We start from the raw sequence: 27,939 nt of genomic DNA on the forward strand, positions 1-27,939 counted from the left end.
CTCCTGTTACTAATCCCCTCAGCCACACAAGCCTCCTGAAAATGATGCTTTGGTTTTATTGCCACAGGGGTCATTTATAAAATCATAAAACCCCGAGTAAGAAACCAGCCCAGTGGCAGCAAGGCCGAGCATGCACAGAAATAGCTCATCCAAACAGCCAAGTTCGGCCCTCCCATGGCATCCTGAGTGATTCAGTTGACTAAATGTGAGCAGTTCTGATTCATGGAGAGGAGGAGGAAACGGATAAACAACTTACCAAAAGCTAATTCTTTATTATTGCAACCAGAAATGACCAAAGACGGTGTATTTTGTATGTCTGCACATTTACATGTGGAAAAAAACCAAGAAATCAAGTTTGCAACAGCCAACAACAATTCAAAATAAAACAAAATAAAAAATCAAACCCAGTAACTTTCTTGACTGGTAATTACCAGGGACGGAATATAAACGAGGTGGAATTGAACAAAGCAGGTAACAGTGCACTTTTAATAAACCAATTTCATCCATATCTCCACTGATTTGCAATTTAACAGTTCTATCAGCAAAGCCTCATTTCCCTAACTGGACTGGTACTTTTATAAACATGACTAATTCATTCTCATTAATATCAATTTGGATGCATTTAAAAAATAACTCTTAATATCTGCACAACAGGTTAAAGGGCTATATTCTCCAACATCAGATGTTCCCACTGCATGGCTTAAAGTAGAAATATCCCCAAATTAAGCAACGAAATCTAAAATTGATTAGAAAACAAAAGGCCTACATTTTTTTTTCAAGATTCATTCCTATTTAGCTCTGAGATCCATTGCACTACACTATATAATACTGACTTTTATTTTTTTTTTGTCTGCAATTTCCCCCCATATTTTCAAAGGGGAATGTGACTTGTATTCACTTTATTGGTCTTTTGCAAGGGGGATACACAGAGCAGAGGAACACATCTGCATCTCCCCCACCTAAACACGATCCCGGATCCTTTCGGCAAACTCACTACTATTTGTTAAAAAAAAAAAAAAGGAGAAAAAAAAGAAAAAAAAAGCTCCGTTCCAGCTACAGATTAACACGCCGTAGCTGCCACCAGAAGTGCAGAGCCCCCCTGGCCTAAGCTCCCAATTCAGAAGGCATTTAAGCACATGTATAACCAAGTGTGGGAACAGGCTCCTTGAAGGCAATAGGATTACTCACTTCTTAAGAAGTTACCACATGTTTAAGTATCTGAATCGAGGCCTAATTACGGTGCTGGCCGTCTCCTCGTGCATGCACTGCTGGGGCAGGGCTTGCCAATCCCTCCCAGCCATGAGGACAGGGCCTCTGTCACACGGGCTTTTAGTAGCTGCTAGGTTTGTATTCTCGGGGCAAACGACAAAAAAAAAATTCCTCAAGCCCTACAAAATAATTAAAAAAAAAAAAATTACTTTATAAATATCAGGTATTTACACATGTGAAAATCTTTTAATGGGAGAAGTGTTTTTACACACCGATGAAATGTACAAGCCATGAAAAGGTACGTTGACAAAGACTAAGAAAAAAACCAAAACGAACAAAAAAATACCAACCAAAAATCAAAGTATAAAATATATTACAGGTCCACCAAAAGAAATTCACACGGAAGAAAAAAATCGACACAATAGAAACTTTTTTTTTTTTAAAAATAGAAGATATATCACAAAAGCTTGAACATGTTTATTTCGTGTTAGTACTAAAAATCAAGGAAAAAAGCTTCATATATTCTCGTCACAAAAATATTTACCAGCCACTTTTTATTTCCACATTATGATTATCTGGCTCAGCAGGAGTCGAGGCTGAACTGTATCCAGACTACAGAAATCATTCCAGAAGGTTGTCTCAGTTTACAACTTACTGCAATTTACATTTTCTCCTCCTCTCAGCACCTTCCTGCAAAGGTTCAAGAGGGCTTAATAACAAATTGAGAAGGAATAGGACAGATATCTGTATTTACAACATTCATCCGTGTTGCTGCCGAGCCACAGGAGTGGGAGCGGCACCAGGAACCACCCAAGTCTTCACAGCGCTCTGTGCAAATTCCCCTTGGGAGGGGAAACAACAGCATGAGAATGTGCCAAAATCCAATCCCCTGGGCTCGGATGGTCTGTGGAACCCAACAGCCCCTGAGCGAGGGCATCTCCTCGCCCCGGATTCGCTCCAGAGACACAACCCCAACAGCTGGTGACGGAGGGGGACACGAGCAGGATGGATCCCTCCTGCAGCCGAGTCAGGGCAGGAGGTGCCGCGGCGACCGCACGACTTCAGTCCCCTGTGGTGTCCTCAGTGCGCCCTGTGCTTCCTCTTCTTGTGTTTTTTATCCTTCCTTTTGTTGGCACACTTGGAGCAGAACCATTGCATCTCTTCTGGGGGTGCAGCAGTCAGCCCAACGCAAGGCCTGTGGGCAGTAGAATATTGTATCAGCTCGGTGGAGTAACGTTACTTCTGTTTCTTACCCCCTCAAAAATACAACTTTTCAGTGGGAGACAGGCCTTCAAATTAATACAGCAGTTATATTACCATTCTCTTAATGAATGTAATGATCTAACAGAAACCTAAAAACTCTTGCTTTGAAACAAATAAGAAAATCAAAAGGATACTCAGATAAAAAACGTTATTTTAATAGAAAATATGCGTGCACTTTCAGGTGTAATAGACTAGATTTAAAAAATTTAAAATGTTTCTTTAACACATCTGCAAAAACCCCTATGATTTTATGTAGTTTTTAAAAAAAAAAAACGCCTAAAAAGTGATTAATTCCCCCCAACTCTTTTATAAGAGCTGACATTTATATTACCGTTCATACAATGCTTCATAATTTGAACTGTCTATCTGTATACACTGTGCTCATAATCCTGTAGTTCTCACAAAATTACCAGAATCAGCAATATTTCCTGGCAGTTTCAAAAACAACCTTTATCACCAATGCCCATTAATTAAAAAGTAACTCTCCTTCACAGCTTAAAATCTGCTTTTTCAAATTTCAGAGCAACAGAGATAAAAATATCTCCCAGATTATTAAATTGGACACAGTAAAGCTATTTAAATATTCCCAACGTCATGAACTATTAAAAAAAAAAAAAGGTTTTTTAATAATATAGCCCCAATCTGCCAGGGACTGGCAGAGTAGGATGGATGAGAGGAACTTACCAGTGATACCAATCATCGCAGTCATCACAACCTATCATTGGACTGCCATCATCTGGCTTGTTACAGCCAGGACAGATCCAGATCTGGTTACCCCACTCGTCTCGGATCTGGTGCAAAGAAAAGAGCAAAGTTAGCTGGTTTTCAGGGCTAAGCAGGCAGGAAAATTGACATTAAAATAACAAAATAAAAGGTTTCTTGCTTATCTGACTAAGCCATTCAGCAGCCAGCGCTGCTATTTATGAGTTCTCTGATCATGAGAGCTCGGCGTTGTGTCGTAATTGATTTTCCTGCACTGCACATGACGACAAAATCATGTATTTTTCTGTGTTGTCCTGTAAACCAGTAAAGCCAGTTACACCACCCGACCTAAGCATGGGCATTCACACACAGCAGTCAGGGCTTAAGGACACAATTCCTTCTCTGTCTATACTTTTAAAATTCGACCCTGTTAATGGCAAGCAGGAGCCACGGCAGCCTCCTGCGTAAGATAACAACAGTCTTATATGCATGTAAAATATACAGTGCCGTGTGTATATATTGCTGCATTACTTATTAGCCAAAGTCTTCAACTCCAACGAGCTGATAAGATCAGGATATAAAAAAAGTTGTTACTGAGTAACTTTCCATTCCCCTTATGACATTTATGTCACAGTACAATTTACTAAAGGGTAAATGAAACAAGAAAGGCAGATCATTTACAGTGCGAGGCAGCTGCTCACCGGGTTTATCATATTCGGAGCTTTATGCATTTTTTTAATGTTTATATCCCACTAGACCCCATTGTTTGTGTTTTTAAACTTCCAGTGGTTTCTTGAACAGCTCTTTGGTAAAAACATACATGCAAAATGTCACAAAATCCACCTAAAGGAGTGCAATTAACAACACAAAGTACAAAATGTCTGGGGTATTACCCTGACTCCATCATTCCTTTATGAAGATTTGCACATTATCGCTGAATCTCAAAAACAGAAACTGTTTTGTTCTCAGCTTTTGTGCATTTACACATATCTCAGGCAATAACTTTTTCCTATCTGCACAGCTTATAAAAGTGATATTAAAAAGTAGCAGATGAAAAGCTCCAAATGTTCTTAGGTAAAAAAAAAAAAAAAAAAGCCACTACACGGTGGTCTGTACATCTTACACCACTTCCTGAAAAATCAATAGGAATGTACCAGAGCTGCAACCAACACATCACTCTTCCCTGACTCCTCTTAAAGCCCTGAATGTTTTTGTGGTTTAAAACTCGAAAATACAAGGCCCAGGAATACTAAGCAGGAAACAATCCCCATCCCAACAGCGATATGGAGTAGGCAACGTCATAAAACGAACTCGATTTCTGAGCTGATTGATTGCAATAATCATTCCTATCTACCATCTAATCTCACATCTCCAAAGTCATTTTAAGTTGGTAAAGAAGCATCTGCTCCTCAGGTGAAGTGTCTGGGCTTGGTGTGAAGAGATCCAGAGGTATTTTAGTGGGATAACCTCGCTGGCGAGGGAGGGGATGCTGTGCCATGGTCCTGCAGAGAAGGAGCGCTGTGGGATGTTGGGCTGAGGGCTACAGCCTTTTACAACCTGCTTGAACAACCTGGCTGCACCCACATCATCCCCCAGGCATGGGCACCCCATTTCTGGTGCTGCCTGTTTCAGGCACTGGCTGTGCCAGGTGTAGGCAGAGCTGTTTGATGTTGCCCCATTAGAAAACAGACACCCTAACTTTTCAAAACTTAGTTTTTCAGTACTTTTTTCCCCCTGCAGAATGCCTGTCTCAGGCTCTCAGGGGCTGGAGAGGGGCAGGGTGGTCTATAATCACCAAAACCTCTGCCTGTTTGTTAAACAAAAACTTGGGCTGCTGAACGAGGATACTAAAAATATTGCATAACTTCTCGTTCCTTAATGAGCCAAGGGTCGTGGAAGGAGGGACAGGATGGGATTGCTGAAGGCTGTGTCAGTACAAACCCCTGAGAGCTCATGAGCAGAGCACACGTACTGATCCTACACAGAGATCCCACAGCATTTCCTTTTTTTTTTTTTTAAACTATAAAATCACTCTCCTGTCCTCCCCTGCAGAAGGGAGTTGTGCATTTCTGTCACACTGGCTCCACTCTTATCTCTACAGAGTTTTCCCGTGTGACCTGGGGAAAACCATGTCAGCATTCTGTGTCCTGGGTTCCCTTCATACAGGAGGATAATCGTTATTATTTTCTTCTTCTTCGACGTCTCCCTCAGCATTTTGACCTAAAAATGTCTCCCATCAAGGTGTGTCTCTGCCTGTGCACATCATGGGATCCTAAAAGCCTTGGTTTCAACTATAATGTTGTAAAACATTATTTTTCACAAGGGCATGTAGTGATAAGACAAGGGGAAATGGTCTTAAGTTGAAGGTGAGTAGGTTTAGATTGAATAATAGGAAAAAAATCTTTACTATGAGGGTGGTGAGGCACTGGCATAGGTTACCTAGAGACATTGTGGATTTTCCATCCCTGGAAGTGTTCAAGGCCAGGTTGGATGGGGTTTTGAGCAACCTGGTCTAGTGGAAGGTGTTCCTGCCCATGGCAGGTGTGTTAGAACTTGATGTTCTTTAAGGTCCCTTCCAACCCAAACCATTCTGTGATTCCACGGTTCTACCAAAAGAAAGAAATAACCTGGAGCATCCATGTCCTCTGAATTCTCCATAAGGTGCTAAGAGTGTTACCACTAGAGGTACCCAGGCAAAGTTCTAGGTTTTCCTTCTTTAACATAATCTCCTAAATTATTTCTTTTCATGCTTACTGAAGAAAATGGGATGTAGTGAAGTATTTAGGAAATGTTTCTCTTTTAGAGTAAATTTCCAAGTTTCTGGGCACTACTGTAATATTTAAGAGTGACACTGGGTTTACACCTGAGATACCAAAGGTGAGGATTTGTATCCTGCACCCTAAAGATATGCACAGCCTATGTGACATTGTCCAGTGCTGTAACTAACTCGGGAGTGAAATGGAGCAGCTGTTTAAATAGAGATCAGCAACATGATACAGCAGTTTAAGTCCAGCAGGGAAAAGCACCTTTTCCAGCAGAGTAGATTTACACTAGGAATTGCTATAAAAACAGGAATAAAAAAAAAATCATCTATAAGTTGCAATTAAAGCTCAGACAGCTGTAATGAAAACAAGTTTTAGGTGTTTTAAATGGTGAGATTTTTAAACTGCTACCCACTGAAGCTAAGCAAGGTGTCACCAATCAAGCTGGAATTCTGCCAGGACATTGGAGGGTGACACTGCTACAGTTGTGAATGGTTACTGCTGCTCTTCCAGGACCAGGAATGCTCAAGACTTCATTTTACCTTCCATCTAAAGCAGAAACTCACAGCAGCACAGCAATCCAAGTCCTACCCAGAGGCATACCCACATTCTTTTAGGGAATGTAGCTCCTACATCATGCTAGATGGGAGACTTTTCCAAAAGAATGAAGAATGCCACCAGACTGAGGACAAGTACAGAGTATGTGTCAAACACATTAATGAAATGTAGACTAATGAACTATCTATAGACTTCTGAGATGCACAAACGTTTGCAATTTCTGTATGTTGAGGAAACCAGGAAAGAGATTAGTGGACTCTACACATTTCAAATGAGGGCTAAGTCAAATTCTTGATGTTGTATGAGGGCTTTGTACTTTACCTGACTGACAGCAAAATCTATGGTGAGTTTGACATTTGAGGTTTCAATTCAGCACTTTTGAAAGCATCTATAAAAAACTTCCTCATCCAAAAATAAGTGCTCTAGCTCAGTTAGCAGAAAATACCAAGTGGGATATAAGTAGACTCATTAGAAGAAACTTAAATATGGAACTAGGAACAAATGAAAAGTCAGGCCAAGCTGTAGTGTTTTAGTTAAGCTATTAACCCCTCAAAACAGAGAGCAACATCACAAGCTGAGGAACCATGAGCTTGAGATGATGAGTCACCCAGGAGCTCAACAATTCCAGAGGTGAATGTCCCTGCCACTGGGACAGAAGATGGCAGTGTGTGTTACCTACCACGTATGTACTGACAGTCTCGGTCACCACGCTCCGAACCGGAGCTTTGGAGCCTCCGGCCGCCGACACGGCGGGAGAGGGCGGTGGGATCAGGACTGGAGAGACGGTGGTCTGTGGAGGAGGAGGAGCTGGAGCTGGAGGAGGGGTCACGTGCATGGGAGCTGGCACCGGTGACGGCACGGGCGGAGGCGTTTTGGGCCGGGTCACGGGAGCGGAAGGTTTGGCCTCTGGAGCTGGCACCACTTTGCTGATGACGCTGTGGGACCAAAAATGAGGATCATTAGAGTTGGTGGGTGAGAAAGCAAAGATCCATCACCGACTAGACAGAAAGGAAATATAGTGCAGCTAATTCACATCACCTTGGAGTCACCAAAGAGGCTGTTTCAACCCAACACAAGGACTGCTGTCATTGCTACACCATCCATTTACAGGACAAAGCACAGAGTCATGACCAAGTGAATGCCAGGACAGCCTGAACCACTCTGCGCCTCACTGTCGTATAAATATTCTCTGTGGCTTTACTAAACCTTGTTTCGTTAAGTTTTATTACATTAGCCCAATTTGTGGGAAATATTAGAAAGGAAAGTTAATCAGCTGTGAACAGCACTGATTTTAATCTTCAAACTGAGAGACGATATCATCCTCTTAAGATCCTGCATTAGGGGGTTCTGCAAATATTTGCTAGTTTGGTATTTCTTTCCCCAAATGTTTATGAAATCAGCAGTGGATCTAGTCAGGACAAATAAATGACGCACACTATATACTCAGCAGATAAAATATTGCTACTTACTTGAGTAGCTGAAGTAGACAGGATGTAGCTCTAGTAAATACACAGTATAGAATAATCTTGCCCAGGAAGGGGGATACATAGAGGACCCAACGTTTATTAATGACTGTTGATACACAGTGTTATTGATGTGCATGCAATTTAACAGACAAGCCAGAAAAAGCCCTTACTATAAGGCTCTAGGTTAGAAGCATAAAGAGAAGGAAGCTTTAGAAAACAGAACCAAAAAACCCCCTCAAACAAAACACAGGATAGGTCTATTTGTTTTACCACATTTTGGTAAATCATTTAATTAATTTATTTATATTTGAATGGTAACTGTGGGAGTGCAATTGATTTGTGATGGGACAGTACGAAGAGGGTGTTTTAAAGAAAGGTTAGGCATTCCTGAGAGAAGGATTGCCTAAGGAAGCAAAAAATGGAGACATCAGTAGAAAAACCATGACAAAAATCAAATTGCAACAACTCCTGAGAACCAAGAATGTCCAGCTCCACCATCAATGGGAATTTTACGTTCAACTTTAGAGTTTATTGCAACTCTCTTATGGTACTCCAAAGGCAGCATCACAACACCAACTACAACGGGAGACATTGTCTGCATTTTAAGTCAATAATCCAAGCCATCACTTGAGAAAGGCTTGGAATTATACAGTTTTTAATGCTTGGCTGAAATAATGGTGCTTTTTCTCCCAAGATATGCCACTTGCACTACAAAATCAGAACTATGGGAAGTTATAGTAAAAACAGACTTAGGAAAAGGAAACCGAGGAATGGGTTTGGTATTCCTGCCTAACCTCCAGCTGCAGCATCACACCCACCTTCCAAGACCTACTAGGAGTGACCAGGAGAAGAAAACCAAAGTCAAGGAAGTTTAGAAACTTAGAGTGAAGCAGAATCTAAACGGCATTAGATGATTTTCCATCAGCAACACTGAAGACATTCACACCACTCAATGTCCCATTGATTGTTTCAGGTACCTAACGTGGGAGCTCAGGCTCTTTATAATGTGTCAGTAAGGTGCTAGACTGTGAGTCAGTGCAGGACTCCTAATTTATGTTCTCTGTGACTTGCAGAAGGAAGGAAGTCCTAATATCAGGTCATCACAGGAGCAACCTACACATCAAAACCAGACTCTTTCTCCTGTTGGTGGGGTATATCCAAAACCCCCATCTCCTGCCAAGAAAGTTTTCTCTTTGGCTCACAATGTGTTTCTGGTTCAGTGAAAGTCTCAGTGTGTGGCTCCTTGGGCTCCTGCCAGACTGGCCACCCCAACTCAGATACTTCTTTTGTGCCTTCCTCCTTCCACTGCTCACATAGAGAGCCCTGGCTCCCAGTATGAAAGCCCAAGACCTCGCTGGTGCCAATACTCCCATGGTTTGCAAAGTCACCCTCATGGCTTGAGAGCCACCTCTCAGTAAACAAACTCTTAGCAATAATAAAAGTGAGGAAAGCAAAATATTGGCACAGCAAAAGTCATTTGGATGGTTTCAAACATCATTACCCCTTCTTTCCCTGCCTCCCTCTTCTACCTCCTGCAAGTAAACAAAGTCCTGCTATGAGTTCTTCAGGGAGTCAACCCTCCCCAAGTCTAGACTAAGAAATGTATTAGCTAATAGGATTTTAAACACAACTTTGCACACAGTGTAAACAGTTTGAAAGAAGTATTAGCTAATACAATTTGAATAAGACTGACCATGCCCAGCTAACATATGAAATTAAATTGCAGAGTTTCTTGATCCAAAGCCAGGTTCTTCTCCCTGCACAGGGTCTTCGAAGCCACTCTGCTAATAACTGCAGAAGTTGCAAGGAATACCACATGAAATCTTCCAAAACTACAAATATTCATTAGGGAGCGACACACACTCATTGATTGGCTGGTTTGCTCGGAGTGTGCAATTAGGACATGTTCAGTATATAGGGCAGCTTGTTTATCTTGATTTTAGAGCTCAGTTATCAAAACAGGAGATCGGCATTTCGGAGCACGCTTGGGCCTACCACTCCCTTGGGCTAATGAAGTTCAGAGACTTCAGACTCCAGAGTGGAGAAATGAATGGTTTTGTGCTACACCATTAGAGGAGATGGAGTAATCTCAGCGAGGGTGGTTTAGCCTGTCCTGGAGAAGGGGCTGCACACATGGCAATATGGAGGTGGGGAGAAATCAAAGGGAAATAGCAGTCCCACGACTAATAATTAATGTTACTTCAGACTTGGAGAGAAACCTGATATCAAAACACTATGTAAATGATGGCAAGATTTATGAGCTACGTTTTACAGACAGGAAAATTGAAGCATGGAGCACACTGTAAGTAGGTGGCACTCACTGTGATCCTCCTGGTACCTAAATCCACTTTAAATCTCTGCTAGGATTTAAACTCTTTCTCCTGTTAGTGGGGTACATCCTAGAGAGTTTAAATCCTAGCAGGATTTAAACTCTACCTTGGGACATCACCATACATTTATGGTTGCCTTCTTTCCCAAATTGTTTTCATAAGCTTCCAAAATCATCACTAGGTCTGCATGTACAATGCTATATAAGACAAACTTTCACTTCCTTCCCCACACCAACCCAAAACCTCTAAAACTGAGGCTGGGTGAGTATCTTTTGTAGAAATCAAACACAAATGAACATCAACCAACAACAACACACTCAAGAGTCCTGAGACAAGAACAGCACTTCTCTGCAGGCTGCTTGCCTGGCAATGTAGCACAAACACAGTCTACACTGAGAGATAAAAAGTCAATTAAAAGTTAGTTTTGAATCAAAATAGTTCCTCTGGAATAAAGGGGTGTGAGAAAACCTTTGGAATACATGTGGTAATAAGAGACTCCATAAACCATAACTAAAGGTTACCACCCCCTTTGAAAAAAAAAGGGTTGATTTTTTTTTTTTTTCAAAGGGGGTGGTAACCTTTAGCAACCCCGAATTAATGCAAACACTGGTTTACATTAATTGTAATCTGTATCTGGTTGTGTCCAACCTAAATTCACTTTGGGTTTCTTTTTAAATGCCAGCAGGAGCTGTGCTGCTCACAGAACCTCAGCATATCGATCACTGAACGCACATATTGATTTGTCACACAGTGCCCAGCAGTAGCCAAGAAAACATATCTAAACATAAAAAAAAGGGGAAAAGCCTAAGGGACATGAAATTTAAAGTGGAAGGACAGAAAGACAGAAAAATCCTCAAATACCATCATTACAATGAAGAATACTATTTTTCTGCGTTGGTTTTTTATAAACCCTTTGTTAAAGGGCAGAGCATGAAGCTTCCTGACAATGGCATTTCCAAGATATTTTAATTCCTCCCAATCTGCTCCAGTGCAAGCAGCATTTCAAGCCAACATGAGAACTTAATGATCTTTCATTGCCAGTTCTGCTCAAACACATCAAGGCTGAGCTGGGCCAAGCCCAAGGCAATGCAAAACAGGTGAAATATCCAGGTCTCAGTTGAAGAGCCAGATCAGAGAATCACAGAATGGTTTGGGTTGGAAGGGACCTTAAAGACCACCCAGTTCCAACCCCCTGCCATGGGCAGGGACACCTTCCATTAGATCAGGTCACTCAAAACCCCATCCAACATGGCTTTGAACAATTCCAGAGATGAGGCATCCACAGCTTCTCTGGGCAGTGCCTCATCAACCTTGAGAGTACAGAATCAGTGCTTATCTACTGGTTTAAAACTGTGCCCAACACTATATTGAGGAGAAGGAAGAAAAGCAAACTTCAGTGAAGTTTATTTGTTTCAAGAGTTTAATCTAATAACTCTACTCATAATGGTAGAGAGAATGAAAACCCGTTTTAGTCATCACTCCAGGGCAATCACCCCATTTACAGCTACATATCTGAACCCAAACAGGATGAAACTCAAGTGTCTGCTTGCAGGAAAAGTGCAAATTCTACCAAGGTCTGAAGTGTCACAACAGGTCAGTTGGTTTATAACTGGCTCTACGTGGCATGAGCTGTAACATGCTACATCTGGAGCAAAATGAAGTTCCAAGGTGTGAAATGGTTTCCTATCTTTGGAAGTAATTTATTATTAGATTCCATTCTGATCCTTATGGCTGAAAGCCCCACTGACTGCTTCACAGAAACACAGGGAAAATACATGTGCACGGAAAGGAAATGGCTTTTAAAAAAAGATATGAGCCACAGGGCTGAATGATTGCTATGGGTGATCAGCTCCAAAAAAATGCTGTATCAGTATCCTGAAAAGTGTAGTAAAAAAATCACAGTAATCTTTGTTTCTCAGAGGCAGAGCTCCAGGGAAGCTGTTTCTCTGCCCAAAGGAAAAAAAAATATTTGAAAAGTCCTAATTCTTTTCTGAACCCATGACCCATTTTTAAGCAAGGAGCAGGAGCTAAAGGGGCCTTTGTAAGTAGGAAAATGTCACCATCAACTCCACTGACGTAACTAAAACTAGTGCAATTCACTTGGATTATTAATCATCATATTATCTATTAGTTTTGATATTCCCTTCTTGATATAAATTCCTTGGTGCTAGAAAGTGGTGTAACTATTTCATTACTGAAAAATCTCACATCTGGAACTGAGATTGTTGCACCAGAAAAAAACCTAAATACTCTAAGACCTATGGGTAAGAGTGTCAAAAACACCTCAGGGAATTAGGAAGATTTCCATATGGTTTAGATTCTTCACAGATTAGAGGTGATTTTGAAAATTTTATTCCAACCCTGGAGGAGAATCAGTGTAATTTAAACTCTGTAATGTAGGCTAATTCCCATATTACTTTTAGAAAGGGAAATTTAGTTGCTATGTATTATGCCCTGCTGAATATTTTACTCTGTGCAAACAAGTCATGCTGGCAAACAGAAGCTCCACAAGTACACGCTCTGACCAACTCATGAGTCTGAGTGCCAAAAAGCACCAAACCTCCAGCAGAGCCCCAAGCAATTCTGCAAGTGAAGACTTCAGCACTTAAAACATCACCTGCCACGCGATATTCTTCTCTGTCAAGGAAAATTAACTTTGAGTACTTATTCCAACACCCATTTTTGTAGACACTGTCTCCCCCAGGTAAGCATGTTGACCTTCAGTGCTGCATATGGAGCCCCACAGCCCATTCTCCATTTCAGTGGAGCTGGAGGGGTTCTCAGTCTGGAGAAAAGGAGGTCAGGGGGGACCTTCTCACTCTCTACAATTCCCTGACAGGAGCTCGTAGTGAGGTGGGCGTTGGCCTCTTCTCCAAAGTAACAAGGGAAAGGACAAGCAGAAATGGCCTCAAGTTGCACCAAGGAAGGTTTACATTGGATATCAGGGAAAATTTCTTCATGGAAAGGGTTGTGAAGCCCTGGAACAGGTTGCCCAGGGGAAGTGGTGGAGTCACCTTCCCTGCAGGGATTTAAAAGACATGCAGATGTGGCACTTTGGGACAAGGTTTAGTGGTGGCCTTGGCAGTCTTGGGTTAATGGTTGGACTTGATGATCTTAGATGTCTTTTATAACCTATATTATTCTATGATTCTACAGTTCTATCACTGTGGCAAAGCCCCACAAACACCTCTTCCTGGGCAGGTGAGTCTAGTGATTTCACAGGCATTGTGTCACCTAATCCCATTCACAAGTTTGCTGAGCTTCATCTTAAAACCAGTTAATCTTTTTGTCCCCACCATCACCCTGTTCCAGGCTCTCACTGCTCTGGTGTCACAGCAACCTTTTCTAATTTCCAGCCTACATTCATAGTCAATTAAGTCCCATTTGCTTTTGTGCCAATATCGTTCTTCAGCTTAAATTGCTTTCACCCTCCAAAATGTTTACTTGCCTGAGGTATTTGTAGCCAGTAATCATAACCCCTCTTCACATGCCAGACTAAACACACAAAGTTGCTCTCCTCTTCTAACACAGACTCCACTGTGTTCTCCCTAACAGTGCTCCCAGCCCTGCTCTGCACCTGCTCTTCCTAGTTCACACAACCACAGAGTGGGTCAGGTTGGAGGAGACCTCAGTGGGTCATCTGGTCCAACCTCCCTGCTCAAGCAGAGTCACCCCAGAGCACACGGCACAGGATTGTGTCCAGACAGTTCTTGAATATCTCCAGTGAGGGAGATTCCACATCCTCTGTGAGCAATCTGCTCCAGTGCTCCGTCACTGCACAGGAACTAAGTTCTTCCTCGTGTTCAAGTGGAATTTCTTGGGCATCAGTTTGTGCCCGTTGCCTCCTGTCCTACTGCTGGGCACCACTGAGCAGAGCCTGGATCCATCCTCTGACACCTCCCTTTGGATACTGACAGACATTGATGAGGTCCCATCTCAACTCTTTCTTCTCAAGGCTGAACAGGACCAACTCTTTCAGCCTAATTCATCCTTCCTGAACACAAGCTGCCTTAAAGAACTGAACACACTGTCTCAGGAGAAGTATCCACAGGTTCTCATAGGACACTTCCCCTATCTCTGCTAAAATCTCTTGCAATGCATCCCATTGTCACACTTGTATCACGTTGGCAACTCTGTCATTCTATGACCAACTAATGATCCCCCGCCCACTAAACACCTACTGTAGTGACACACAAATCAGCTCTTTGCTTCTGGCTGAAGCTTTTATCAGTACACTTCAAATGCAAAGTCTTAACTGCAATTTTTCGTTTACTGAATTAAATATAATTTTTCCATTCAAGGGGATCCAGTTCTTTCCAGACAATCAGCAGATCCTCATTTGTACCGACACGGTCCTGTAACCTTACTGCCAACAAAAAGCATCAGTGTTCTACCTTCTCCTGAGACAAAATTTTAAATGAAATTATTAAATCAAACCAGTTGTATCCTGTATGAATAACTCCTTCCAAAAGAAGGGTGATCTTCTCTGTGCCTTCATTTCCATGGTCCTTCTTTCCTTCTTTTCCTGTTTGCTCAATATCCTTCACAACATTTAATTCACTTTGACTTCATCTCCACAATCTTCTGTCTAGGACACATTAAATTCTTTGCTAACAGTCCTCTCATAGAGATACGATGCTTATTCCCAACATTCCTTTGGAAGGAGCTATTCATACAATTCACTCTGTAGTCATTTTGCTACAAGTGCCCCATTCCAACAGGCAGAAAACACCACTTTTGAATCCATTAGGTCTTCAGTCGAGCTGACATTTCGAGCTATCTCCTTTGGTTTACTCTTGAAATTGAATTGCAGGTTTTATACTGTTTATTTTCCCATTACTTTAAGTGAAACAGAGTTCTGCCCTTGGCCTCCACCCTCTGTATCTGTTACACCAGAGTATTTCTCCCAACAACCACAAGCACCCTTCTGCTGATGACTCCTAAATCTCTCTCCCATTCTTTCTCACCATTCTGGACTTACATCTCTGGATGGTTCATTGCCAGTCTGACAAAACAAAACTGAGCTGGTAGCGTGGCGTCTTAGTATCTTTCATCTCTTTTTTTTTTTTTCTTATCATCAATAACAAACATCTTCAATGTGAAAACCACCTGGCATCATCCCCTCCTGCTGAGCTCTCAGCAGCAAAACCAGAAGCTGGTAAAACATGTTTATGTCAATGTGCTCTTTGCAAACTTTCTTTTATGTGTTCCCTGCAAACTGCTCTTTATTGTCATTTGTTTTGGGAACTGTTATGGGATGCACTATCTAGAAGCTTGCCCATAAACCCACATCTACTCTCTCTGAAGGGAACTGGGGTAGTATATGAATTTTCCTAATTACCAGAAAATTATGCCAGCGTGGGTTTAGAAAGTCTCTAAAGCTGGAATTTTCAGCTTGTTACTGAGACATGTTTTTGAAAGAAGCAAGTAAGATGGTCAGTCCTGAACTTGAAACTCTGTACTCAACTGCTCACAGGACAACTTCACTAAATTCAGGTAGGACCAGCTGTTCTTTTGTGGCTACTTCTTTATGGTCTTCTTGTTCATGTGCAGCTCCCAGAAACTATAACACAAATCCTTGGGTCTATAGAGTTTCCTCAGTTTTGCTGAAAAACTTCAATAAAAGAGTGAATAAAACCAAGTACCTCTGTGAAAGAGAAGAACAAATCAGCACCTTTGTCTTGCAGTCCTCTTCTATGGAAAGTCTATTTTTTAAACAAATACCCATCTGCCTTTTTAATCTTTCACACATATTTGATCAGTTTCTGTTGTGCTTCAGAAGGGCAGTTGCCCATGGCCATTTACACAAGCAATTCCCTCATGTGTCTAAACCTGCCTGAAGTAATTTTTTTTAAATTGCGGTATACAGTATACAATTTTTTTTTTTTTCTCTTGAGCAATAAGCAGCAAAATCAAAGAATCTCACAGTAAGTTGTTTTGTTTTCTAATGACTCAAGCCTTTTTATGGATTCACTTTTGGAGTCATCACCCAATGTGGCCAGCAGCAAAATGAAAATAACTTGCCACAGCCTACTACCTACCATAAACAGGATGAATAATTAGTTGGGATGGCTTCAGTAATTAAAAAAAAAAGGAGGGGGGGAAGAAAAAAGCTAAGGACTACATCTGAAGCTGTAAATTTAATTCACACTCAAGGAAGAAAAAGCTCTGCTAAATCACCTCTAGAAATATAAACAAAAATGATCATTTACTTGGTTTGGTAAAAGGGATATGGTATTCTTCACCTTTTTTTCATGTAAAAGCAGCAAGAGAGAGGCTGGGGAACCTCTACCAAGTGAAAGAGCCTTTTGGATGGATACAGGACCACACATGTGGATTTTACTGCAGGATTTGAACCAATATGTTACACTAAAAAAGAACAATTGGGAAAGGGATATGAATCATACCCGAGACAATATCTTCATTAAAATACATTCAGCATTTAAAAAGGCATCGAAAATCAGTCCTCCAGCTCCTACAATTTAAAAGACTACAAAACAGAAAAACACTGGTATGTCTATAAATACACACACAAAGATTGATGAAAGCTGTAAAGATCACTGGAATTCCTTCAGCACACCTTGGAGAGGAGCACGATCATTTTTCATTACTCTGCCTCCTCACTTAGGTGGTCTGTCGATCATATCAAAAATGATTTCACCATTACACGCTCTTTTACAACGAAACCTGGATTGACACCCAGAGCATTAGCTCTGTCAACACACAGTTAACACGGTCCTTCTCTGCTGAAATAACTGGGAAGCCCATTAGCGCAGCAATAAACACAGACTTCCACTGCCCGGACCCCATTGTTTAATTCTCCCAAACAGTGGTTTACCCTTCTTCATTTTTCTCCCCGAAGTATCACTTTTTCCCCCCCTCCCTCCTCCTTAATTCCACAGTAAGTTCTCCTCCAGAGCTCTCTGTTGAATAAGCAGGGTAACACACACCGCCCACAGCTGTGTCCCACAATGGCCCCATGCTGTGCTTGCATTACGTCTTTCCAAGGATTTGGTCACGGTGCCTTAACTGCTCCAAACACTGCCTTTATTCATGGAAACGTGCAGAGGGAGGGGCTTCCAGCAGGATTCCTTTACCTGTTTCCCCACCACAAAACAGTGAAATAAATGGAATGGGTCACGAGCTACTTGGCTGGTAATGCAAACCTAGGGCTTGACAAGTCAATAAAAAGCCAATCCTTCCCTCCCCAGCCACATGCAGGGAGCCAAGGCTGGAGGCAAACAGTTTGGATGTGCCAGCACAGGGAGCCTAATGAACCCCATTATTCAGCTGTTGTGGGCAAACACTATGAAGACAGGAATCTAAATTGTCAAAGTCTGAGTAGCACTTAATAGCACCCAAAGTTCAGAAGTTTCTTCACACCCTCCGATTTACCTGTAGGAGAACAACCCTATTAAAAATTAAACCTCCTGAATATCCACCGAAGATGATATGGTAAAAATCAGATGCGTTCTTGGAAACTACACATGGCAGAATTCTAGTTTAATTAAAACTAGCAGTGAAGTCGTGGGAATCCAGCTTTTCTCCACAACTCACACAGAGCTTGAGCTGTTTTTAAAAAAGCACATATTCACATTACAGCAGCAACTACAGATCCCCAGTGAGCTTTGGGGAACAACAAAAAGGTCCCTCCCTAATTTATTGTCTTCAACCAGATCAATAAAAAAATATAATGATGTATTTGCTAATACCTTCTTCTTTTTTCCACCCTTGGTGCCATGACCTTTTTGAAGGCTGATTGTGTTATATGTGTGTGTAGTTTTCCCACAAAAATTCAACCTCTGAAGAGTTTGCAACTCAACTCTTTGGTAGATTAAGCTTGTTGCAAACAGAAGATCCACCATTAAGGCATCTGTTTTTTGGAGAACATTACCCTGTGATACAACTTGGTGGCTCTGCATACTGCAGGTTAGATAATAAAATTTTACAGGATTTCAAAAAATATGAAGAACTGTTTTACTGCAATTCTGTTGCCCAACTGTGCTGCGCCTAAAATAACAAATTCTTGAGCAAATAGCACCGAAAGAGGGCAGGGTGAGGTTGGATATGGGGAAGAAATTCTTCCCTTTGAAGGTGGTGAGATGCTGGCACAGGTTGCCCAGAGAAGCTGTGGCTGCCCCATCCCTGGAAGTGTCTGAGGCCAAGCTGGATGGGGCTTGGAGCAACCTGGGATAGTGGAAGGTGTCCCTGCCCGTGGCAGGGGGTGGAACAAGAACGTCTTTATGAACCCTTTGAACTCAAGCTATTATGTGATTCTGTCTTTCCAAACCCAAACCATGTCCATCTGCGCATTACAGCTTCAATGAGATGTTCTCCAGCTGCATTTCCTTTCAGGCTTCCATTTTTTCAGACACAGGCTATCTTGACAACTTATAAAAATGATGTGCTATGAGCACCTTATTGTTTAGATCTTTGGTTTAGATGGAAAATCAAGAAACTTGGTGTAATAAACCAGGCCCCCCTGTCCTCTTAGCCCCAAACATATGCTTCTGGGTCCCTGACATCACACAGAGAGGTCACCTCTATGGTCACAGAATAATTTCTCTACCTTGCCCCTTGGTTTTGAGATTCCCTGTCAGTTGGCTGTGCTGGTGGCTTTTGTCATGGGAGTATCACATGAAAATAAGTTGGCCTTGGACTGATAATATCCTACCCAAGCAATACAAAGCTTTAGTGGAATCAATTAAATATCTGGATAACAAAATTTTTTCTATCCCTTAATCCTTTTAGGATTTTATTTCACAATCCACAGGTTATTTAATATACATTTTTATAGGTACATACCCATAGAATCTGAGTATGTGTGCAATTTGTTTTTGGAGAAAGTCAGTGTGTGATTTGCTTTTGGAGAAAGTCACATATCTGCTCATTTAAAAATATAGGAGACAAGGGGCAACTTCATTATAGCAGCAGGTCAGGTTTACAAGTTAAATACTGTTAAAATACCTGTCTTTCCTCCTCTCCTGTCTTGTTTCCAGGTTTTCTGCTGATGACAAAGCTATGATACGAGTCTGGAGCAAAAGTCTGAAATTTTAAGGTAAATCTGGAGACCTGATTTCACAAAAAACCCCCATATTTCCTCCTTTTAAGGCACAGAAACACTGAAACAGCCTCCAGTGATTAGCACTTTGCTTTGTGGTCTCGCATTAGTGTCAGCAGCCATGTTTTTGTTTTGCTTTGTTTTTTTTTTTAAATGTATTTAAATGTAGAATAAATTTATCTAAAGTACCAAAAATTACAGCCTAAACTTTGGCTGACTTTGGTCAGCTGTAGTAGTAGCTGGAATGTCAACACCTCATCAATAGATATGATTTAAAAAAAACTTATGTGTATGAAAAATTATAGTGCTTAGGAAAAATAACTGGACAAGAAGAAACCATGATGCGGTTGAATAAAAGTATTAAATTCTATTCATCATTTGCAGTTCATTTAAAATTTAAAAGTCTATACTAGCTGTGTTTTTTGTTTGTTTTGTTTTGAAAAAAAGATAGCATCTCTAGTTCCTTCCTATACTAACTCAGTTAGCAATCTACCTTGATAACACTGGAATGGCAAAAAAAACCCCAGTGAAAACCCCTTCCAACATATCATTCAAATCATATCTAAAAAGGTGGTCATAAATATTTTAGAACCCTAGCAAACCAATAAGAGCAAGGCCCATTAAGGATAAGATCTTTTACAACAAATTAAATAAAACAATTTATTGAAGCCTGGACTTGAGATAAACTAGATTTACTAGCTGACCTTTTATTCATTTAAAGAACAAAATTAGCTCTAATTGCATTAGAATGGAATCCAGTAAATTTCTTCTAATGTGGCATCCATGCAAGTATTGCTGTAATTGTTTACAACTAAGATGGAAATGGTTTGATAATAATCTACTTTCTTCTTGGTTTACTGTGCAGTTAAAACACTTGCAAAAAAACTCTTAAGCAGAACAGTTTTTCCAATATTGGTTTATCCATCTTATAGCAATAGTACATTTTCATGTATTAACCCAACATTATTAGTAGCTGTTTCTTTTAACTGATGTGTGTTATAAGAACATTTGCACTCCAGACAAACTCATTTGCACTCCAGACAAACTCGAATGCAGGTATCACTTCGAATCTAGGAGAAATATGTATTTTAGTATTTCATGTTCAGAAACAAGAAAGGAAGACACTTCTCTGCCACTGCCATCACTGCTTTGTATATTGGTCCAAGCAGAGCAGCCAAGAAGTGAAATCACAGAATCACAGAATGGTTTGGGTTGGAAGAGACCTTAAAGCCCACCCAGTTCCAACCCCCTGCCATGGGCAGGGACACCTTCCCCTAGACCAGGTTGCTCCAAGCCCTGTCCAGCCTGGCCTTGAACAATTCCAGGGATGAGGTATCCATAATTCCTCCGGGCAACCTGTGCCAGTTTCTCAACACCCTCACAGTAAAGAATTTCTTCCCACAATTTAATCTATCCATGCTCTCTGTCAGTTTGAAGACACCCCCCCTTGTCCTGTCACTCCAGGCCCTTGTCCAAAGTCCCTCTCCAGCTCTCTTGGAGGCCCTTCAGGCACTGGGAGGTGTTCTAAGGTATCTCTGGAGTCTTTTCTTCTCCAGGTTGAGCAGCCCCAACAGCTCACTACACTGCAAAGGCATTTTCCTCACCACTGCTGTGTTATTTAGTCAACTTGTGTTGCTGTTGTGTTTGTGGTGTGACATGAATTTCCACTCCATGCACCATCAATATGACACTTTTTCTTCAGACACCTGAAAGCTTCTGTGGCCTCACCAAGATCTGTAAGTACTTCCATTGAAGACAATGTTTTATATGTAGTTCCTCCAAACCAACCAACTTCCAGTTGAACATGTAATTAAGTACTTTCAAAAGCCTCCAAATGGCTCTTTAACAGAGAAAACTGAAATAACTGAAATTGCTAATTTCTCCATCTAGTTTCTACTCATCAAATTCTATGAATCCCCAAAAACTTTCCTTATACCTTTCCATGGTGATTCAGGGTATCCTCAAACAATTCCATGCCAGTAAACTCCAGAGACAGGTTAATGGAAACACAATATTTCTACACGATAATTACCAGATATTCCACACTGCATCACCAACATAGATGATACATAAGTTTAACTTTCCCTTACCATAACACATCAAAAAGCTTTTCTTTCTGCCTGAGTTACTTAAGAGAATGATGATCCTATGGTCTTTTCCACGAATAACTTTAAATAGAGATTGCAGTGACTTCTGGTATTCAGAGGTCCAAGCTGCATGCACAGCTATGTAAATGCTTTGCCTCAGAGCCACACCATCCTTTTCATAATGATCACAACATGTGACAATTAAAATATGCTCTGAGTTCAGGCTGAATAGTAATTGTTGAGGATGAAAGCACAAGTATTTCTTAAAGCAGGACAGCTCCATGGTGAGCCCTGTCGTGATAGATGCTGTATTGACGCACAAAACAAACCATTTCCTAGAGCCATGTGAACAAACTGTTTTTACTTGTGTAACAGCAAATTTCTTCCTGGATTTTGCCTTGGAAAACTACAAAAAATCCTAAAAGATCTGGAAGTCCTAGTTTGACACTAGCCAGAAGGTGCAACTGGCTGACACAGCCACTAGAATCATGGAATCATAAAATGGTTTGGGTTGGAGGGGACATCTAGTTCCAACCCACATCAGAACAACTTGTGTACCAGCATGGTGGGCAATGAGGAGATATTGAAGGCAGAAAAGGGAAAACAGTAAGCAAGTAGAGATGGAATACTAATTACTCAAAACTTGTTTGGTGTTATGCAGACTAAAGCAACCTCAAGGACGAGTGTCATGTGGAGAAGATGAAGTTTCCCTTCTATGCTGAGAGTTGCAGCACAACCACTTTCTGCATTTGCTACCAGGAATCTTGTGCCCCTGAAGATCTCAGGTTTGTGTTTAATTCTCCTCTAATTTGTCTAGAGACTTTGAGCTAAATCAGCTTTGTGTACCTCCCACACTGAAATCTGGGTTTAAACTTTAGGCTGTGACTTGTTAAGGATCACAACACCTGAGGTCCTGAGATAGGGACCAAGGTGCCACTAAAGATGCAAAAAGGAATTTGGAATAGAAAGGAGTTTCCCAAAAGGTCATGAAACAAGGTATCAGCATCTCTGACCCACTATTGGCTGGCAGGCCTGATGATGATGTACCCACATGATTTATAGAAAACAGATGGAGTCAAAGTCAGAATGTGTGTGGGTCTGGGGTGAGATAAGATGGGAAGCAAAGTCAACTTTTTGGTGCTAAATATGGCTTCAGAACTTTAATTTAGAAGTTCTGCATTGAAAATACGAGGTAATTTCCCCCATATAAATACTGTACAGTCCTTGCAAAAGCAGAATTTAAAAGTATCCATAGCTCCTCAAGGAGGAATATGGGCTGGTGGACTTTTAAAGGCACAGTTTGTCCAGCCATGCACATTCAAGTCATGTACAGCAGGACAGACAACGGGCCTGAGAAAGCTAGAGCTTTGTACAGCAACCTGAGGCACAGAAATTTTATATCACACTTAAATATTGTGAAAGGAAGAAAGCAAAAATGGTTGAAGACAGGATAAAGTCCTGATATTTGGGGTGTGGGTGTCCCACAGACACCAAGGAAAGATTAAAGTCTCTTAGCAGCTTCAAACTAGTAAAAGCCACAGTTACCTAATGGAGAAGAGTAGGACAGCAGAGAAAAAGAGAATAATCACAAAAATGCCATTTAACTTCATAAAGCGGAAAAATGAATGATTTGGAGATGTAGTTCATAATGGCTCTGTAAGAGAATCTTAGCAATCCTTAATACGAGGAATGGAAAGAACAGTTTGGTGCTCATGTTTACCATCAGACATGAAAGTGTGCTCTGCACCATTAAATCAACATGAAAAACCTGACTAAAAGAAACCCTTCACATACAACACAGGACCAGCCTAAAAAGCCCGGTGACGCACGGTTTCCCCAGCTGCTCCAGCCACCTGTTTATGCTGGATGATCTCAGGATAGGGATCATCCTATTTACACTCCTCCAGTACAAAGTAACTATTATTTGTACAACAGCACCCAATAATTAGGGAGCTAATGAATCAACACTTGAAATGCGTTAGGTACACTCATGAATAATCATCAACAGTTATAACAAAACAGACGTGGATAAAGGAATTCCAACTGTTATTCCTTAAAGCATAAAGCAACTGTTGGCTGAAGAGTATTGTGAAACTTAGTTGTAGGTTACATGAGGGATAACCATCCATTACAGAAACCTCACTACATGTCACTGGAGGCATGGTACAAGTCTAGATGGAGTCTTGTAATCCATGCCCTAGAAAGACGTGGAGTGGGACACACGCTGGGATGGATGGAAGGTGACGGGTCCCACTTGGAGAGTGTATTTTGCCACTAATTTTTAAGCATTTCCCACTGAAAATAAGAGCTCCCACAAGTGACAGAGGATGAACTGTGGTAAGCACACACCTCACAGACGGATTTATTCGTACTTACATCTTGTCTTGGCCTGCTCCCACTCTTAATGTCAGCCGAGGAATAACCGGTGATGGAGCCGGAACAACTGGTTCCACCTTTATCTGCACAAGGGAACACAATCATCAATCAAAGACTGCAAGCAGACTCCCAAAATATATTAATTACAAGAAAGCACTGATGGAGTTAACCAAACAGAGTATATCAGCTTAATGAGACAAAACTACGACATACTGCTCTCTCACTCTTCGTGCTGTGGCATGGATGGTCTTAGTTTGTTGAGAGTCCCAGACATAGCAAATCACAAATATAAATTCAAAACTAAAAAATCAACTTGAAATTTAGCTGCATTTGCACCTGCTTATACACTTTGTTAACAATAGTACTTTTCTAGAGACACAAAACCCCCCAGTATGTTTCTAAACAATGGTATGAAATGCTTTGTCCTTAGTACTCAAGCTTGACAGGTACCCACCAGTGTTTGCAATTTTTTTCTGAGATTTAAATTCCATTATTTCCCAGGTTCATCACATAAATGTCCCATGACCTTCTTGAATGAAAAGGAGACACAGAGGAAGAAGCAAGCAAATAAACCCCAAGCACCAACAGTGAGTACTTTAAGAAAGTGTCTATCCACACAGGGATAACAACCACTGCCTTTTAATGCAATTAGGCCAAGTGTTTTAATGACTATTTTTCAAATGGCTTGGTTTCCAACCTCAGTATCTGGTGGAGTTTAGATCACTTGAATATGTCCTTGAACTCTTGGAACCAGTATGTGCCAAAATTACAAACACCCACTGAGCTACTGCTTTGTAAAACCTGTGTGGACACTGTAATGATGCTCCATACATAGGTTGCTCAACTTATATCTATACAAGACAAGTGTATATACACACTATATATATATATTTATATATTATATATTTTATATATATATATATATATATCTCAAAAGAGACAGAGACTGATCTTGTTTTGAGCATGTGTGTCATATTTAACAAAATAACCACTTAGCTGAGCCTGGTCCAGGAACTTGGAGACAAAACTACCACGCAAACATTATGGAAACATGAGGAAATATCTGGTTTCATAAAGAAAGGGAGAGTAAAACAATCAATTCAAGGCACAGAAAGCAGTGCAGGAGACAGCAGGTCAGAGTGGGAGGGGTCAACTGGGACTTACATTGAGGAAGGTAATGACAAAGTCCTGTGCCATGCACCTTGCCCAAAGAAATGGAGCTGCTCCCTAGGAGATGCCTGCTCCAGAGAGAGAAGGGCTGCAGCATGAGTGGTATTCCTGCTTTGATCCAGTTAACCTTGCTCTCCAATAAAGTTCTCCATGGATATGGACTAGCCAACTTCACAGGCCCCTCTCTACTCCTTTGTTTATGTAGCACAAGTTTTTTGTCACATTTTTTGACATTTTTTGTCATTCACCTGGAGTGTTGCAAGACCTTTTTTACTCTGAAGCTTCTAATGCCTGCAACAATTTCACTGCCACCCTCCACAGGTGAGTCTCTTCTCTGCTTTCCCAGCATCTTTAACCTGTAGCATTGTCCACTCCAAAGAGACAGGGAACTGAACCCTGGGTACCAGAGGCTCAGGCACATGGCTTTGTGCAGACTATCTTACCTCTTTTCCCACAGGTTTCTTCTCCTTCTGTAGTGCCTGTTTGGAATACAGAACTTCCTAAGACAGGCACTACTGCTTTAGCTTCCAGCACACAGCACAGAGAGACACCCATGCCATCTATAAAGGTCCTTGGTACTATTATTTATATACTACCAAGATGTTCTAAACAATGGTGGTATGAGCTCATGTGGCAGAAGAAAAGCACATAAACCACTTCTTTATGCTCAGATACCAACATCACAATCTGCTGGGAGTAGAAGACAGGGCTCCACCACAATCCTAAATCTTATCCTTTGATGCAAGAGGATAGGAAGCATCTTTCTACTACGTGGGTTTGTGTGTAGGGCTTGCATGACTGAAGCAGAGAGCAAATTAAGGAGCATCCACAGTTACATCCTGCCTAGCTTGGTCTTCCTCTACATCCATGTCAGGATTTTGACTCAGGAGCGAGGGAAGCTGACTTTGGGGCAGCTCTGGCAAGACCTGCTATGATGCAAGGATGGCTCCATTTCTCACGAAGCAGTTCCTCAACTACTTTAGTTTCCAGCTCAGCGCATTAAGGTTTGCTGAAACTGGGTCAGCAGCTGCTCAGTCACTCCTCCAGCACTCCCGGTAATCTCTGGAGTACAAGTGGGGTGTAACTGCTCCAACTGTTTGCTTTTAATTTGGTAGAGCATGAAAGGCAGTGCCCCAACTCACTGTCTCCTTTTCTGGCTCCGAGGGCAGCTCCCAATACTCCTGTGGAGCACAGAGCTGCAGGCAAGCCCTGTGCCAAAGCTGCTCTTCCTCGTGCCACCACCAAACACTCCCAGTATGATGCCTTCAACTTTTGCTTTCTGCCACTTTTGCAGAGTTCTGTTTGCTGTTCTGTGTCTTTCAGCAGCTCAGGGCAAAAAAACTTGATAAAAAGCTTCAACTCCCCAGCAGGATGGGATGCACACTTGGGTAATAACTATACCAAGACTCAAAAATGGGAACCTTACAGCTGAGTCACTCTTTTGTTTAAGTGTAGCAACATCAGAAACAGGAATGTGATATTTTCTACTGGCCATCACGAGCTGGAACTGCAGTGAGCCCACAAACTCATCTCCCAGGTTGCGCTTACGCCTCCGGAGCGGACGCGCCATGGAAGATTAAACGTCCGAGCTGTAACTTGATCATTTGCTCTTGCAGCACAACTGCTGGCTAAATAAGTCATTGTGTGATCTAAAAGCTAAATTAAGGAAACATGTACTTTTAGGGGTTAAAACGAAAGAGCAGCATTCTGGAGTAATACTGGGAATTGGGGCCAGCAGAAGAGCATTTACAGTGGATTACTAAGCTTCCCAAATCACCAAAGAGGTAAAGTCCAGCAATATAAGACTCCTTTGTAGCTAACTAAAAATACATTGTCAGTGGATTTGTCCAGTTTTATGTATAAGCAATACTTCTTTCACCTGAACTAATACTAGTAGTCATATAAGCCCCTTATTGCCATGTGCTGCATTTTTTTTGCTAATCTTCAAGGATTTAGCTTCTTTGCCACATACCTCAGGGCACCAACTGATAAAGCTCTAACTCTCCATTTTTCCAGGACACCAGCAGTGCGGCCTTGCAAAAAATGAAAATCGCTCAAGAGATTTAAAGGGGAAATTTATTTTTAAAATCCTGACTTGCAGCAAAGAGGTGGATTTAAAAAAAAGCTTATCTCTCAAGAATCAGTTTAAATTTTAATTCTATCTGGGGACTCTTTCATGCATTCTAGCTTTAAAGTTTATCTTTTGACAGGGACTTTTTGCCAGGGTAATGGGTAGCTTTGTCAATTTAATTTGTCCAAGTTTTTATTAGTGTTGAACTCCTTTTCCCTACATATATATATCTGTTCAGTCTATACCAAAGCTTTACCAGTTTGTATTTGTTTATGTATCTGCTATATCGCTCCAAAGCAAACTAGATACAGAGAATTGCAGAAGAAATGCCAAACTGAATGCATGGAAAACAAGCAACTCACTGCCTCTATTTCATATTCACCCATATTTAACTTAAAAAGAAATCTCTGGAGAAATTCTCAGTGAAATACTGACAAAACCTCTCAGTGATGAGAGACAGACAGACAAAAGGGGGAATCTGTGAAAGTGCTGTCGCAGTCTAAAACCAGACGTTAAATTATCATGCACAACTGGGCCACCACCCTGTTGATCACCCACTCATCCACAGCTCCCAAATATTCTCCAGATCACCCAGATTCTGCATGGAAAAAACCATTTGTCAACTTAAAATATATCAAGTTTTGAAATCAGCACTTTGTTGCAAGTCCACCAGGAAACATAACAGTGGCAAAAAAGGAGAGTGGGAAATGTCCCAAATCTGAGCTTGTACAAACCAAGAATCACAATCAAAAGAGGATGTAAAGAGCATCTTGGTAAAACCAGAACTTACACAGTGTTTTCTAATGCTCAGAATAGAGATTTAGGAAATCCTGCATCCAAGGTTATCACATATGAAGACAATCTCTCTCTTTTCTTCTTTCTTT

General features: G+C 41.2%; 1 protein-coding gene across 1 annotated transcript in view; it reads right to left on the reverse strand.

Annotated features, from left to right (window-relative positions):
• Positions 1-252: 252 nt before the first annotated feature.
• The window catches only part of TAF3 (TATA-box binding protein associated factor 3), a 117,680-nt gene continuing 89,993 nt past the window's right edge, over positions 253-27,939 (reverse strand). The window contains exons 4-7 of the mRNA XM_027639745.1: positions 23,815-23,897; positions 7,174-7,429; positions 3,157-3,263; positions 253-2,404 (exon numbers count right to left, since the gene is read on the reverse strand). Coding sequence (XP_027495546.1) covers positions 2,290-2,404; positions 3,157-3,263; positions 7,174-7,429; positions 23,815-23,897 — 561 coding nt within the window. The 3' untranslated portion in view covers positions 253-2,289. The remainder of the gene's footprint in view (positions 2,405-3,156; positions 3,264-7,173; positions 7,430-23,814; positions 23,898-27,939) is intronic.

Source organism: Corapipo altera, unplaced genomic scaffold (genome assembly GCF_003945725.1).
Source record: "Corapipo altera isolate COAL_440 unplaced genomic scaffold, ASM394572v1 1b, whole genome shotgun sequence".
Taxonomy (NCBI): domain Eukaryota; kingdom Metazoa; phylum Chordata; class Aves; order Passeriformes; family Pipridae; genus Corapipo; species Corapipo altera.